At 41.1% G+C, this 17,703-nt stretch overlaps 1 protein-coding gene across 3 annotated transcripts in view; it reads right to left on the reverse strand.

Moving 5' to 3' along the window:
- The window catches only part of SLC9A9 (solute carrier family 9 member A9), a 530,083-nt gene that overhangs the window by 478,166 nt on the left and 34,214 nt on the right, over positions 1 to 17,703 (reverse strand). For all 3 annotated transcript variants that reach the window (XM_033090158.1, XM_033090162.1, XM_033090169.1), the window contains exons 3-4: positions 10,062 to 10,139; positions 8,485 to 8,561 (exon numbers count right to left, since the gene is read on the reverse strand). In XM_033090158.1, coding sequence (XP_032946049.1) covers positions 8,485 to 8,561; positions 10,062 to 10,139 — 155 coding nt within the window. The remainder of the gene's footprint in view (positions 1 to 8,484; positions 8,562 to 10,061; positions 10,140 to 17,703) is intronic.

The raw sequence follows: 17,703 nt of genomic DNA on the forward strand, positions 1-17,703 counted from the left end.
CCATCTCCAAAGCTCCACCCTTGCCCAAAGCACCACTGCCAGCCAGACAAACATGGATGCAAACCAGGCATGACATATGTTCATGCACACGGGCCCAGGGAAAAGGGCCTAGACTGAAAATCTATCTATGCAAGTGGAGCGCAGAGAAAGACCAAAGAAAGAGGCAAGGCAGTCCAGTCTGGTAATTAACAGTGTTATTAAGGGGACCTGATATAGGAGACACATCTTGGGTGATGGCAAGACAAAGTGGATCCCCATGCCACTTGACAGATGCCAAAGAATGATATAGAACAGGGCAGGATGTATAGGGTATGTCATGATCCCAGGTAAGGGAAAATGACGTACATGCTTCTCCAGGTCAGGACAACGGGGAACCAGCACGCCATAGGGCATAAAAGAGAGGTAGGTACTGGTTATGTCAGGAGTCAAGTATTAATCACGGACAGTCTCTGAGGGGATTTAGGGGCAGCAATCTCCATTTTGGCCCAGCTTTAGCTCATAGGTCCAGCGGTGGCCATGTCATGGAACAGTGTCTCCCCCACAACGTGGCAGTCCTTGACAAGGGAGGTGCAGCTAAGAGGAGATGTTGTATTTACAGCTAATATGGCACACCTCTTCCTCCACATTCTCTGCATCAATCGTGGTAAAAAGAGCAAATGAAATTCTCAAATTAAATAAAACTTCTTCATAATTCCCCATTTGACCTGAGCAAAGGTCAATGTTCCATGAATGCCCTTTGCTTTGGTAACATAAAATCTTAGTGAGCCATGGTCTCTACCTTATTTCCTTTGAGCTTTATGTATATTTTTCCATAGAAGTTTTACATACAAACACAGAACATTATAAGATACTTCTTGTAAGTCACTTAAGTAATCAGAGTAAGAACTCATTGCTTTTCGTTCCAGACTATCAGGACGTCTAAGAGGAGGCAGTGACTTAGCCCCACTATGGTCTACTCGGTTCTCCATTGTTTTCCTTTTGTAGCCATAGGTTTCACACAAGTTTCTGAGTCCTATTTTCTAATGCGACCTCTCACCTTGATATCCCTGCAGATAATTTATAGTTCCTTCTTGTGGTAAAGTATTTGAAAGGTGACCACAATAAACTTCCCCTCCCTGAATTCATGACTTGATCATACCTCCCATCAAGAGGTGGAGCCTATTTCCCGTGCCTTGATTCTTGAGATGATTTGACCAATACAATGCAGTGGAAGTCTTATTACGTGACTTCTGGGACTGGTCTTTAAGAGGTCTTCTGTTGCCATCATCTCAGGATGCTGTTCTGACACCACCATGGGAAAAAGCCAGGACCAGCCTAGTAGGTGGTGGGAAGTTACATGGAGCAGATATCGGTCCCCAGACCAACCAGCTCAGTCTGAATCAGCTACCAGACATCTGAGTGAGCCCATCTCAGACCACTCCATCCCTGTCAAGCCCAGGTGACTACCATCATGTGAGTGACAACGGAGCATCCCAGAACTGCCCAGCTGAGGCCACACTAAATTGTTGAGCCACAGAACTGTGAACTAATAAAATGGTTGTTGTCTCAAGCCATTAGGTTTTGGGAGTGGTTTGTTAGAGCAATAGATAACTGATATACTTCCTTTATTTTATTACCTTTTATCTGAATGGGCCATGGTGTGTGTGTGTGTGTGTGTGTGTGTGTGTGTGTGTGTGTGTAGAAGCTGAGCCACACTTACTGTATGTAGCTCTTCCATCAGATTTTGGTCAAATTGAGAAAAATGTTTGACTTTGTGGACACTGAAGAATGAAAGTAAACTTGGTAATTTCAAGACTTGAATATTTTATTATTAGACATTTTTCCTTTTCTCATGTCAGCAATCTCGTGTGTCATCGTTTTTCTTTCTACATGACTTTCAACATTTCTCCTCCTAAATTGGAGATGGTCTTTATTTGCTTTCCTTTTGGATTTTTCCAGAATTTGTTTATTTTTCTCTGTCCTTTTCTGTCATTCTTATCCCCGACATCTTCAAGGTTGTGACAGAAGGATTTACATTGGTGACTAATGCATAGACCCATGTGGCTCTGATGACTTTACCTCCAAACTACATCTCTTGATATTCGCCACAATCCCCTCCATTCTACCTTTTGTTTATTTTCCTCATAAACTTCACTTTCTTCTCTGCTGCCAGAAATACAGCCCATGCATGCTGTGATATGGATATGAGAAACCACACTGCTAAGCAGCTTAGACTGTACTTGACAGATTAGAGATGACTTTTTTTCTTATTTGGCTGTGTCAGGGCAACAGTGTATTTATTTTCCCTTTGACATCACTGAAAGCTATTACTGTGCCATTCTGAACCCAAAGAGTAAGTGAATGCACAGAAGAGGCACGGGCCCCTCTGGTCTGACTCAACACAACTTCCCCAGCTCTGCTGTTCTGCAGTGTGCTGAAAATGGAGTCTCAGAGAGCAGTAGACCAGACAGTCTCATGGGACAGTGAGGAACACATGGTTGGCAGGGAGGGGAAGGGACAGGGAAGAAAGACGAGAGAAGGTGAAGATAGATGAGAGAAGAGTGGAGAAATATAGGGCTTTGTGGTTGGTAAGAATTAACAGGGGGATACTGACAAATACACTCTCGGCACCTTTGCCTCTCTGCTACTGCCTGCCACCCCAAGTTGTTCGTGTTAAAATACACACAAAGAAAAACAATGGAAGAATGAGAATTTCTCAGAAATGACAGTCATCAGGGTAATCAGCGTTTTCTAAATCTATTAGAAGAAAATTGTAATTAGATGTCTACTTCATATTCATATTCAAAAACCAGTTCCAGAAAATACACTTACTGCAAAAGGCAAAACTTTAAAACACTTTAGAAGAAAATATCTTTCTGACGCTAGGGTAGGAAAGGATTTATTAAACAAAATACAAAAATGCTATCCAAAAAAGAAATATTGAGCAGGTATCATATGAAAATATCAACTTCATTAACCATCAGAGAAATAGAAATGAAGATCACAATATAATTTAATTTCATGTCTATTAGATTTGCCAAAAACTAAAAGGAAAAATTGGTACAATTGCTTTAGAGAATTATTTGGCATTATTTTGTAAAAATGAATATTCACTGGTAGAGACTTCTTCCTGGCACTTCTTAGGTATATACACAGGATGGCAATCTGGTCTGGGAACACACACAAATACATACTAACTGGTTTATGGCTTTTACAGTACACGATACATTACAGTACATAGTAAAATCATAGCATGCAAATTCTAGACTTTATGGCCACTCTGAATGCAGCCTAAAGAATTCTTCAGTTCTAATTAAACATAGAGATATGTAAAACTCCTCCTTCCCGAACTGTTATCTCTTTGCTCAGGCTCTTGAAAAACATACCAGTTCTTTGGTTTTAGGATTGTAATTCCCTAGAAAAGCTGATGAAACTGAAATCTATGCAGACTCCCATTAAAAATCCATGGGTAATATAAGGGGGTTCCAGCCTTCCTGAAGCCCTTCTATGTTCCTTGTCAGGGTCCGTGTTTCTTGGGTTAAGAACTCTGCACTCAGTCATCCTGTTTCCAGAGTTATTATAGCTTAAGGCACTGAGCTGTTGCCCGGCCTCCATCTCTGAAGTATGCCTCTTCAAGTTTTGGTTCTAGACTAGTAAATGACCCTTCTTCCAGGTTTAGGAGTTAGCCTTTTGAGACCAGTAAGCCTCACCATACCTTTTCCTAGTTAAGGACAGAGCCATAGCAATTCCAGAATCAGTGCCGGGGTACTTAGGCCTAGAGATCCCCAGGTCAGCAGGTACAATGACACAAGTGGCAGAGAGAGAGCTTCCATGGGGCCTCTTCACTCCTGTGCCTCACGGACAGACACACAGAAGGTCGGGCATGGCTTCTGTGGTTCACGATAGAAAAATGAACATTCCCGAGGAATGGTGGTATGAACAACATAAACAAACTAACATTTATGAAGCCAGGTTTTCCAGGTGAATTACCCAGAGTCCAGGAATACTAACCAAGTGAAATGGATTCATACTATCCCTGCAACTATCTCCAGTAAGAAAAGACAGGTTCCATTTGTACTTTACAATGATGTTCACAGCTCCTTCTTAAACTTTCAGATTTTTTCATAATTGCTAGCCAAAGTGATAAATGTAAAACTCTGCAATTATTGAGGGCTTGGTTTGTCTGGCAGATATAGCTATTACTTGCAAAACAGTACAAGAATTGTAAACTATTATATGAGAAGGAACGACGAGTTAACGCTAAGCGTGTGTGTTCTGAAGTCACGCTGGCTCCGCCATTTACTACCACTTGCTTACGCTTAGCCGTGGGTAAGTCTGCGCCTCAGCCTTCCTGTGTGTACAATGAGGGTAATGGTAGCGACTACATCACCGGGCACTGTGAGAAGGGGACGCGTACACCGCGGGCTCTTCATCATTTAGCTCCGCGTCCCAGTCTCCACAGAGTTTTCAAATTGTGTCATTTGTGTAAATTCACAGAAAAAACAAAAGAATAGTTTTCAGTGCTTTTAAAAAAGAAGCATTTCATGGATACTGGTCAGTTCTTAGGACAAAGTGTATGTGCAGATAGTAAGCAGTAGGTAGGTTGTCACCTGTGGCACACAAGGGTGGGGGCATGGGGCCAAAGATAAAGAAACAGCCCCCAAAGAGGGAGGCGATGAGTAGGGAAATATTTCAAATACATGGGTTTCATTCTAAAAAAGAGATGCATTTAAGATATTTCTTAAGTGATCAAATGGGGGAGAGGACTAGAAAATGTGATTGGATTATTTTACAACAGTCCATCCTTAAGAATTTTCTTAAAGGTTTCTCTGATTTTATTGTCAGAAGGGATATTATTAAATTTTCCAGTGTAACATGAAAGATGGTTTGTATGTAATTTCTAAAAATGATATGAAGTTAATAAAATTTAATTAAGAACTCTTGCATTTAAATGGACCCAATGATCTCAATTCCTATAAAGCACTTGAGTCCAGCTCTAAATCCAACTGGTAGTTTGCTTAGACACGTCTTTACCTACAGAAGCCAATGCCTACCAGCTGAGTTTTCATTCATGACCCACAATCACCCTTTACGGCTTACACATTCTCATAAATCTGTGATCCTGGACTTCATGGCTGTCTGTCTGTCAGCTGACTCTTCAGCATTTCAGTTCCCACATTCTCCACAGGCTCTGTGACGCCTACTCTCCAACTGGGAAACTTGCCCGACGTTCACCACACCCACCAGGGCTAATGTACTCGATGGCACGGAAAATCCAACTACCTTATCCCTCCCATTAAACGACTACCCAGAATCTACCTCCTCCACGAAATTATTCAGAGTCCTGAATCCCTCCTCCTGCCGATGTCATGCAAGTGTGAGTACACCTGCATAAACCCAGGCATCCTTTCTTCTTCTTCTTAAAATGTGAATTCCTTTTGATGGGATTTCCAAATAAAAATCTCTTATGTCTGTGAGAACTCCTACAGGACTAATGAAGAAATATGTGGCATGTTAGTAAATATTGACTGATTTATACAATTTTATTTTTTAGTGTAATATATTCACTTTTATTGATAGTGCCAATAATAAATAGAAGTAACACATATTTTTGGCATTAAGAATTTTCACTCTGAAGCCAAACTATTTAGTTACTAACACCAGCTCTATTATTTACATTATGTTATTCTCTCTACACTTCAATTGTGGCAACTGTTAAAGGAGAGTAATAATAGTATCTACCTAATAGGATTGTTTTGAGGATTAAACGAAATAATCCATGCAAAGTACTTTTAAAAAGGGCATAGTACATATATATCAAGCACTCAATAAATGTTTGTAGTATTGTTCTTATTACCATCAATTTATCAGAAAAATATAACTCCCCATTTTCTAAGGTTTTCTAAGGTTTGACTGTGAGTTAGAGCGACTCATACAACAGGGGTCACAAATTGTGAAAGGGTCAGTTTGGTCTGAATTTAAGTTTGTGCCTTTCCTTCAGAAGTTCTGACATTGTATCTGGAGGTCAACAGCACAACAATAAACTCTTGCTTCTCATCCTATGTGCCCCAAACAATTAGACTTGCCGATACTTTTCCCTTGCTTTTGTCCCAGGTAAGTGTGACATCAGCCACCACCTCCGAGGGTGAATTCAATAGGGATGCCATTCCTATCCCACTTGACCTCCTCTCCTGTGTTAGACACTTTCCACCTTACTCCACCTCTTCCTTAGACTTCCAGGCATCTGCCCTGACAGTTTTCTTCATGTTTCTTGGGACCAATACTTCTTAGTTTTTTGTGGGCACCTCTTCCCTTCAAATAGTGCTGCTGTCCAGGTACCTTCCCTTCTCACTCCACACACATGCGCTGAATGACCCCATGTTCTCTCAGGAACTCAATTGGTTGATGACGCCACATCTGCTTTACTGCCACTGCCTAAGGCCAGGCCCTCATCACTTCTAACCTAGCCTACGGAAGTTGTTTCTTAAATGTTCCCCTGGATGCCACTTTTCCCCACTTTAAAATTTCTCCTTCACACGACCACCAGCATGACCTTCCTAAGTGTCAATCTGACCTTATCACCCTCAAGCTAATGCTTACCGATGGCTTCCCTTACCTTGCTAGATAAGATCCTAAAATCTTTAAACTATGGATCTCTTCTGCACTTTAATGACCTACATTAAAGAAGGCACCCTACACACTTTTGTTGTTCAGATTATGCCCAGTTCAAACAACAGCATGGTTCTAAAAGTTATTCAAATCACTTTCCATTATAAATTATTGATTGCAGCCTTAAACTCAATTAGAAGAAGTTCTCAACTCCATTTGAACTGAAAATTTTTAGAACATTTCAATTATATGCCACACACACAAACACAGACACACACACATAATTATGCATTGTCACACTTAAAAAATAGATTTATAAATTTTTTTCATTGTATAAATGCATACACTTAAATATACTTAAAATCAGTTATACAGAGGAAATGGGGTAATAATGAAAGCTGATTATTCCATAATTTGACAGCATTTTCCACAACTTTAGAATGTGGATCCATTAGAGATTTCTGATCCCCATATTATAGAACGGCTAAGATGAATCTTTTGCTATAAACTGATGAACACTTGTTGAGAGTCCACACATCTCAGAGCCTTCTGTCAACATCTAGGAACAATGTATAGGGATGTGTAGGAATTCAAGAGAAATTGCTAAAGGAAGAAGACCTGCTGGATTAGCAGCCTAAATTCTGAATTCTGTCCTGATCGTGGCCCTACAATCTCACGGTGAGACTGAGATGATTAGTTACCCTTTTAAGATGTTACTTTCTTCATCTTCAAAATGAGGGGCTTTAATTCTTGTGTAAGGCCCTTGACAGCTTTGAGATTTGACAATTTAGCTGTGGCATACCCACAGGACAGAAAAGCCTGCCCCAAACATGCTTTGAAAAGAATCGAATCCACTGTGTCGCTCAGTCACAAATGTGCAAAGGCCTCTTAGGCATCCAGACTTGATGAGGTTCCCCAATCTACAGTCCTACAAGCTTCACCTTCAGGTGCTAAAATCTTTAGCTTTCTCGCTGCTTTAACCATGCAGGACATTTTCATATAATGTCGCCTGAGCTGTCTGAAGCTTGAATCAATAAAAATTCACATATCCCCCCACCTCCTGCTTTCAAATACAAGTATCTTAACCTTCCAGTGACACCACTAACATTTCATAAGGGGAGGGCTGGGTGAGTAACTAGTGTATGTTTTTAGCTTCAGTTCTTGTGTTGGGGATAAAACAGTTATAGGCAGTACAATGTAAGGAGTAGAGTAGGCTGTAAAGGCAACGTAAGACATCCACACCACCACAGTCGTGGCTGCTGGATGTGTTTTCTGCAGTGTATTGAGTAGGCTTATAAGTGAATTGGACTGCCTTTACCATTTTGTACCATATTTTGCTTTATGATGAGCTGCAAGCCAAAGTCTATATGGCTACACTTGGGATTTAGCAGCATAACCAATAAAATATAATGAGAAAGGAACAAGTCTGCATTCTACAGTGTATCAATCGAAAAGCCATCCCGTCGTTAAACAACTGCTGATACTTGGAGATGACATGTAGTTACTGTTGCACTCCTGTCAATTACAGGCAAGGTCCTCCAAAGAAGATGGAAAAAGAATGCAGTGTGCTTATCTGCATTATCTAAGCACCCCCACCCCCAAAAAAGAATGAAATGTGCTTCACATACTCAAGCCAAGTTATCCACATTCCCTAAGTCTGAAGCTCAAAATTCACAGAGAAAATCTAGCAATGAAATTCCAGCTTGCTTTGATTTTACCTTGTGTTTGTCACAAGATTGGAAAGCCTCGGAATTGAGTCATAAAAAGATGTAAGAATGTGATATATTAAAAAAAAAAAAATAGACAATTCACCCAGTCACTGTGAGTCCAAGAAGTGTGAGATTCCTCCCAGAGATCACACTGGCCCCCGGAACTTGAACTCCGAATGTCACTTACCCTATGACCATACAGGAGATGGCAGTTCCCAAGAAGGCATATGTTAAAATAGATCCCAAGTTTTGAAAAAAGTGTCTCTGGGGAGAAAAAAAAGTACATTTCATGTAGTACATCAGCATGTTTTTCTAGTGTAACAGGAAATAAAAAATAAATGTATGCATTTTCACTGCCCCTCCCTTCCCTTACTGTTTAGGCGAATTTTTTTATTGTAGCCTCAGTTCCTGGCCTTATTCTACAAAGGCACTTAACTGTCTGCACCACAAAGGACAGAGGTTTCCAAAAACATAGGGGGAAGAAACATCTGGAAGGTGATGGAGCAGAAGTGAGAGAAACAGCAAATTTGGTTAGAACTGGCTAGACCTGAGAGAAAGGGAAGAGACTGGACAGTCCGTGCAGGACTCTGGAAAAAGTTTTTAAGAAGTTTCGTTGTCACTGGAACGCTTTAGTATTTTAAAAATACTATTCTAAAAGATTTAAGCTTCCTTTTAACTTTCAATATTGGGTCTCTGCCTTATATTTCTTCTGAATGTCATGAAACAAAACCTTAATCACTTACAACTGTTGTAAAGAATCACACAAAACGATACCTCACGTTGGGGCTGGGGATGAGGAAGAACAACCTGAATAAATCCAGCCTTCTAAATCTTTTTAAGTGCTTGCTTGGGAAAACTCCCTTCCAGCTGTGCAAGTGGGATCTGAGGAGTCAGGGCTGACAGCAAGAGGGAGCCCTGAGTACACAAGACCAGGTCTCTACTGAAGGAGCCAACTCGCTGCTGCCACTGACAGGCCAGAAAGGAGCCCCCAGGAATGTTGGAGTGGGGTGGGCAGTGAAAGGCCGCCTCCGTGCGTCCGCATCCCAGAGCTCACAGAGCCAGTCTCACCCTGTGGCTCAGGGGGTGCCGGCACGTACACTCCAGGCCAGTCACTAATCTATGAGACGCGCACATTCAGGCTGTGCAAGTGCACTGACTGCAAAACTGAGCTTTCTCTGTGTGAGCACCACTGGCTGAGTATCAGCGAAGCACTCTGGAGTTTTCACCCTGGTGAATAAACCCAGTGTTAAGTAACAGTGAACTCTTTGCTTACAATCATCTAGAATAATAATGTCCAATGGAAATACAATGCAAGCCATGTATGCCATTTCAAATTTTTCTAGTAGCCACATTAAAATAAGTTTTAAAAAAGGAAAATGAATGTTGATAATGTATTTTGTTCAACCCCATATATCCAAAACATTATCATTTCCAGATTAAATCAATATAAAATATTATCGAGATCTTTTACATTCTTTCTTAATACTAAGTCTGAGAAATCCAGTGTTTGACACTGAAAACACATCTTCATTCAGACTAGCCGCATCGCTAGGGCTTAGGAGCTGCATATGGCTAGCACCCCAGGAACAGACAGAGCAGGTCTAGAGAATTCCAAGTAGGTCAGATTTGAATCTGTGTCGCATAATATAAGATAATGATAGTCTTACCAAACAGGTAAACCCATACAATAACTGTTTGTTTTCTTAGTGCTGGTAAAATTCTCTACTTAAGAATAAAAGAAGAAAGCAATCACTGTGTATTTACCTTCTTCAGGCTATATCCTGCATGAAATATAATTGGTGGCAGCAGAACATTGAAGAAGATTTCTGGATCAAATGTCATCTGCCAGAAAAGACAAAAGTGCAGTTAGGAACATGCTCTTTAGGGCCGCTAAAGATGTGACTTAAAAATACAGTTCCATCACCTTTGCTAAGGTTGTGTGAGGCATATTAACACGCTATTCAGTTAGCAGGATAAAAATAAGAAATTCATAAGTACAGTGCAGAAATTCATAAGTACAATATCACTGTAAAGACATATTTTAAATGTAAAACCTGACTCCATTCTATAGCTAATAGCAACAACAACAACAACAACAAAAACAAAAAACAACAACAACAACAAAAAACCTCAGTGAAACTTTTCTGGGCAAAGAAAACTTTTTCCTTTTGTTTTGATTAGTTTTTCATTCCTCATATTTTAAATGTTTTTTATTCTACTTTATTTTATTTTTTTTCTTGTCCAAGGAATTGGTGGTGCTCAAACATTTTAGCTTCTGACAAGGATTTATTTAAATTTTAGCCAAGTAAAACATTTTTAGAAATTCAGTCTTAGTTTTCCCTACTTTATTCCATTCCAAAGTTTAAAATATTTTTTAGACTCTGGAAAAACACATTTGAAAGTGGAAATGGATTTTCTAGTATTTGTTCATTGGCTTTTATTTCAATGATAAAATAAACTTGGCTCCCCCAAAATTACTTGGTGAGAAGTACAATGAAATGAGATGTACAAATTCTTGAATCCAATATCTGCTATTTCCTGGGTAGTCTGAAAATAAAAACATTTAATATTTAAATCTCTCTCTATCTCTCACACACACACACACACACACACACACACACACACACTGCCATTCATTATTTCACCACTAAGGCCTTCTTACCGTTACAGTACTCATCAAAATCTTTCAGATATATAGACTCCACAAATATAATTTCAATTTTCCTCCCCCTTTTATGCCTGAATTCTTACTCATCTCTGAAGCTGGATCGCAAGAGATACTCCTCTCTCAAATCACTGCGACTTCCTAGTCAAAACTGACCGTTCTGTCACCTGTGCTCTTTCAGCACTTTGGACCCTCCCTTGTAGCATATGTGCTTCATAACGTCCTTTACATGATCACTGGTTTGTGTTTGACTGTTTGCCCCATGAAATGGAAATTTATCAAGGATCACAATGACGGCTTAGTCAGTTCCACGTCACTTCCATCCTTCCCAGTGCTAGCCCATTGCTGAATACACTTTTACTGAATTGGAAAAAAAAAATTATTTTGAGGGTCACATCCTTTATGATGTAATGAATTATATGTACCTATAATATCCTTACACATCACAGGTAAGGATTAAGCACAAATTAGGGCCAAATTGAACATTGCCAGACTCCCTCACCTCCCTTCCCCATACCAGCCCCTCAACTCTACCCACTAATAGTTGGGGAGGGGGAGGTAGGGGAAATCAGAGCCACCTAACTCAGCCAGGTCTCCTTTCATAAACCTAGTTGTGTGTTCTAGTTATTGAGCTACAACTTTCTATGCCAGTGAGAATTCAGGTAGATCAGCTATGGACCATCTATATGGCTCTCTGTACCTCAGTTTCTTCATCTTTAAAATGGGCATAACAATTGTGATACCTAATTCTAAGGTAGTCATAAAAATTAAATAAATTAATATTTGTAAAGGCCTTGAAGCACTGCCATCTAGTAAGGTTTTTAAGTATTTAGTACTACAGATAAAAATAGTAAATGAATATTTCAAAGTTATACTATTTGAAGGTTATAAGTATAAAATTTGGGCAAAGATCTTCCTTTTCCTTCTGTGTTTATTCTTTTTTCTAAGATAATTTGAAACACCATTGTTGATTCATTTTTATGAAGCCCCTTTGAGAGTATATCAATTGTCTTTTTGAAATTTTTTAGCAGAGGGAGCAATGTACTTCTAGCTGCTGGAAGAATGAAGCAGCGCTGCTGTGATCATCTGGAAGAGAGAAGTACAGTGGCACAGCATAACCTCTTGGATAGAAAATCCCTGGCCTCGGCAGTTTTTCTATAAAAATCAGGTTAATCACTCAACCAGAACATTTCAATAATCAGAACGCCCCATTCCCTGTATGCAGGCTAACTAATGTGCCATTGAATTGTATTTTCTGGAGCAGCCAGAGGAAACTGGCAGGTTAGGAACGGCATGCAGCACACGAGGATTTATTTGTATATACAAAACAGATTTGTGTTGCTTTCAAACTTGCTCTAAGCATAGGAACTGCTAAATCAGAGTTCTGGGAGTCACTCCAAATCCAGACAATTTCTCAGAAATGGCTGGATCTGCCGCTGCACCGTCTCCAGATGGTGAGTCCACAGGCCATGTTCCTCAGACGCTGTGTTCAAACCACGGCCTTAGAGTTGAGACTGTTTCTAAGGCCCAAACAATTAAAATCTTCATTATAGTACGAGGGGGGAATATCTAAGACAGGGGTAAATGGGAAGAGCAGAAAGGTAAATATATTTCAGCCAAAGACGCAAGTCTTTAAAGATACAAATCTTATAGACTAGCACTGTCCAGCAGAACTTCCTGTGATGATAGATGTTCTGTAACTACTGTTCTACACGGTGGCCACTCACCACATGAGCTGTGGAACAATTCAATTGTAACCTAGTACAATTCAGGAGTGAATTTTTTTTTTCCTTTCACATCTGTGGCTAGCCACTATTGGACAGTACATTTACAGACAGTTACTAGAATTAAAACATTTATACAGTTTTTAGATGGTCTAATATCCTATACAAAGTATGGCTAATTGGGAGCAACAGACCCGAGAGTCTGAAATGGAAAAATTATGGGTGCTTCATGAGAGCAGTGAGATTTTTAAATATTGGGATTTAATTTTAAAATACCAGATAATATGGAGGACACAAAAATATCAATATGTTCACCAAGATGCAGTAGTTTTACCTACTATCTCATGTACATACACCAGGATTAGGAATGGCCCAGACATGCCCAGGAGAGATAATCAACTTAAATATTTCCAAGAGTAAAACGGAAATGTACCAAGTTTAAACTCCAAGTTCATCATGTTATCATAGGCAATAAGAACAGGGCCACAGGGAGAGAGGGGCAGGAAGAGAATGGAGGAGGTGAGAGGAGACTAAGGAGGGAGGAGATGAGATCATCTGTAAGAAAAAGTGCAGCTGCCAGACTGGCCAGAACTAGATTTTGGTAGCCAAGAGAGGACCCAGGACGCCATCTTGTCACTTTACACCTAAAGTGAACTTTAGCTAATTACAATGGAGTATAATATTGTTAGCATTGTAGTGTAGGAAAATCTCTATCCCCCGTGTCACCATGACAGTTCTGATAAGAGCGAAATGAGGACAAAAATCCCTCCTTCCGACAGAAGGAGTGGTCAGCGAGGACCCGCCTAGGAACACCTACAACGCCAGCCCTAAGTGTTGACTATTTCAGGCCTTCATGGTAACTGTGATAAATTCCCAAGCCCCACTTTTCTTCGGGGCAGCTGCTCTTCTCTGGGCATGCCCACTCTCACCATCCTGAGAGCGTACTGATCTTTTTACAACAAATCTACTGTTTGCTTGGCATATTTGGTGAGTTCCCTGAATTCTTCCCTGTGATGACCACCAAGAATCCTTCTTTTTGTCAACAGTCTGAAGGTTATAGATACAAAATTCTGTGTGGGTCTGAGGATTAAGATACTCAGCAACTCAATATGACTTAGCTGGGAAGAAATATCAGTGTTTTATTCAACTACTAAATCAATAAGCACCATCTTAATGGGGAAGGGGGACTGTGATTTCTCTATTACTTCCAAAGAGGCCCCATAAAAACATTGTTTCATCAACTCTGACAACATCCCTGAGTGGTAGCTGGAAGAGTCAGTTATCTCCATTTTCCAGAGATGAGAGGAGCAATGAATGACATGCCCAGTGTCAAGCAATGTGACAGGAATATCTTAGGGAATTGGGTGCACGTGCATGGGCACTGTACTAATGGAAGCACCAAGGGAACAGCAAGCCAACTTAAAGCAAGATTTCAGAGTGTTTAAGAGAAGTTGGTACTCAGAAGTAGATTTTCATTATTTTGTCAATTACCAACGCCTTTGGAAAAGTGAAAGTGGTTAACACAATAATGTGTTCCACCATCCCATGTTTTATTCTTTAAACACTTGACAAGCCTCTTCTCTGCTGCAAAGTACTTAAAGATAGGGAATAAGTAGATCGAATCTATGAAGGTCATGGTTGAAAAAAGAAAAGACACTGTGCAATTTCAGTACAAGGCAGGGGGCTAAGCTATAATTCAAAATTCTCTAAGGCAGAGGCAGTTAGCCAGGCCTGCTGACCCTACAAGGAAGACTGGATGTTAAAACAGCCTGAGTAGGAGCCTATCCATGGGGCATCAGCACACAGGATCCTGCTCCTTTGTCTGCCCTGGGGGCAGTGGGCCAGGGTTCCCCAAGCCACACAGGAAACTGGCAGCTTCCTGGAGTTTTACTACTACCTGATAGCAAGCATGTTGAAATATTTTAAATAATAAAATGAATGCAGCTGTATTAAAAAGGGAAATTCAAAATCTGTATTTATTTTTAATCCAAATAGGAGACTTCAAAGAAATCCAGGCTCCCTCAGGGAAGGAAGTTTGGGGATGCACCCGGAGACATCCCAGTGGTGAGCATTTCCTTTCTTTTGCCCTAAGTTATGCTTTGGTGTGAGAAGTACTGGGGTGGGGGAAAGAAGAATAGATTTTCTGATGAAAATATAGCAGATACTAATTAGATGACCTTGATTTATTTGACCTCTCTGAACCTCAGTTTTCTTATTTGCAATATAGGTGTGCAAAGGCCTACTTCCTAGAGTTACTTTGGTGGAGTCAAAATAATAACAGATGCAAAGGGTTCTACTTGGTACCCAGCCCTGTTTCTCACGGAGTGGTCACTGTACCCGAATCTAAATGAGAGAAAGGGTTGAAGCACTGAATGGAGTGCAGGATGCAGAAGGCACACTTGGGGAACAGAAATATACAATAGGGACCCTGAGGGATGGAGGAGGGGTGAAGGCCCAGCATGTGGACACCACCCAGACTATGAACCTCTCTCTGACCCAGTGGACATGGATTAAACTATATCCATTCAAACATGCAGAAAAGTAGAAATATTTTACACAAACAGGATTAAACCATAAAATGGCTTTTGGGAATACAAGTCTATATAACCTTTTACTGGGCTAATCTAGCGATAGGTATGAAAATGTTAAATGTCCACACCATTAGATTCAGCAATACCTCCTCCAAGAACTTTTCCTGAAGGTACGCTTGCATACGTGTGGAATGACATAAGGACAAGCGTATTCATTGCAGATGAAAAGATGGTAAAAAAGAAAGCATGGAGGATGACAGCACCATGGACCAGTTAAATAAATTGTGATATACTCCGTAAAACTGAGCACTATGCAACTGTTAGAAAGTCTGTGAAAACTATTCATGAACGGATAGTTACTAAAATTTGTTGTCAAATCAAAAGAGCAAGATGTAGAACAGTATGTCCGGCACGAGCAACAAAAACTGCGATGGGCTCCCACACCTTATTTCCTTTTGTTCTGGCCAGATACCTAGACTGCATTTCCTTGTGGTCACGTGACAGAGTTCTGGCCAACCGAATGTGGATAAAAGAAACGTAAATCATTTCCCAGCCCACTCCCCCAAAACCCCCTAGATCCTCACTGCTTCCTCTTTTCCTGCTTTTATTGTCTCTCTGAAAGCATCTGGCAGAGGCCCCAAATCCCTAGGGACCAGTAAAGCCACCAGATTAAAGGATGATGGGATGAATAATGGCTCCTGAAAAAAAACTGTAGTGCTCCCCTCACTGGCCCAAAGGCCACAATGGATTGGGACATGAGCAAGAAGTAAACATTTACTGTGTTGTCATTGAGATTTGACGATAATTTGTTAAAGCCTTTGGCCTATTCCATGATTTGTGTAAAAAAGGAGGTGTATATAATTTACTTGTGTGTATATGTATATATATTGGTGGCCTCCCGAGAGGTTAGGGAGGAGAACATGGTGCAGGAGGGATTTTCTGTGTGTGCTAAGTGAGAGGGTGCTTTTCTTTGCCCTTATAGATTACATTATAGATACAGAGATGGCCACGGCTTAGAGTGGTGCATCCCAGCTTTTTTGCCATTATGTCACACACAGAGACTGATTATATTGAGTCATTGGGGTAAACTTTGGGGAAATTAGGGTTCTCATGAGACTAGCCAAGGCTAAAAGGATGAGACTGGGGCTCTGACCACCCTGGACCCGAGGATGAAGGGACTGATACCCCGGTGGTTCACCTGTAACCGGCAGCACACAGCTGGGGAGTGCTGTGCAGGACTTAACACGCCTGACCCGGCCCACCTTCCCCAGGAACCACAGTGACTAGTCTGACCTGTGAGCTGGAGAAAAGGAATTGAGTGTGAGCTGCTCGGCCCCCTCTTTCTCCGTGCTGGAGTCAGCCTGCTGGCTGGAAGTGCACGCCCCTGGCCCTTCCCAGCTCTAAGCTTTTACTAGAGCAGAGCCCAGAGGGAAGGCCCATGCTGTCCAGCTGGGTCTGTGGCTGGATATGTAAGTCTTTATAATTCCAGAGTGAAAGATGAGTAAGGCAGCTCACAGACCACGCCTCCCTATGTTACCTAGCTTTTGATCTCCATCTTGTCTCCAACTTGTCTCAACTAGTTACAGAATCAGGTGGGCAGTGAGATGATATTGAATGACCCTTTCAAGATCCCAACATACCCTTTGTACCTTTTGAACCTTGAGCCACCTAAATGTAGTATCTATTCAAAAAATAAATTAAAGGCACTCTCTTTCTTTAAAAAAAGATGTCTCAGGTAGATTTGTTTGGAGGGGCCTCAAGATTGTCCTGGATGAAGGGAAACCACTGCCAGGCTGCAGTTACCAAAATGAGCATATGGTAATGGAAATGTGAGTGAAGGTGGCTGTAACAGAATGGCAAGGAAAAACAAACCCAGAAGACACCCATGCATTTACAGGTGTTTGCTCAGAGCAAGCCAGGCATATGGCAGGGAGGATTATCAGGGCTTGCAGGGGAAATATGAGAAGCGAAGGCAAAAAGCCCCAGAAGAAACCTGTTTTTTCACCTGGGTGCGTGACAGAGTAAATATGACTGGGGAGGAGCTGTCCTGACAGAGGTAAGAGGGGTCAGAACAGCTCAGGACTAGTTGAGGCCTCCGCTCACCGAGTCTGAGGCATCTGTGAGACACTTGGAAATATGTGCTTGGTGAAAAGTTCAGGGCCAAAGAATGATCCAGAATCGTCAGCAATGAAGAAAGGATTTGACGGGTATAGATGGAGGGGGTGCCATGGAAAAGAGACAAGGACCAGGGTCAGAGTCGGGCGGGAAGAAGTGGTACTGCTGTGAAGAGAGACGGTGAAGGAGCAGTCGGAGGGAGGAGGAGCGTGAAGGTCAGGGTCACAGGAAGCCAGGGAGAAGCGCAGTGTGAGGGGAGTGCTCCCTCCTTCAGCTTCAGGGCTGCAGAGTCAGCAAAGAAAATACAGCACACACAGTTATAATATGTACATTGGAACTTCAGATAAACAATACTTTTTCAGAATAAAAAG

The sequence above is a fragment of the Rhinolophus ferrumequinum genome, chromosome 2 (assembly GCF_004115265.2).
Source record: "Rhinolophus ferrumequinum isolate MPI-CBG mRhiFer1 chromosome 2, mRhiFer1_v1.p, whole genome shotgun sequence".
In the NCBI taxonomy this organism is placed as follows: domain Eukaryota; kingdom Metazoa; phylum Chordata; class Mammalia; order Chiroptera; family Rhinolophidae; genus Rhinolophus; species Rhinolophus ferrumequinum.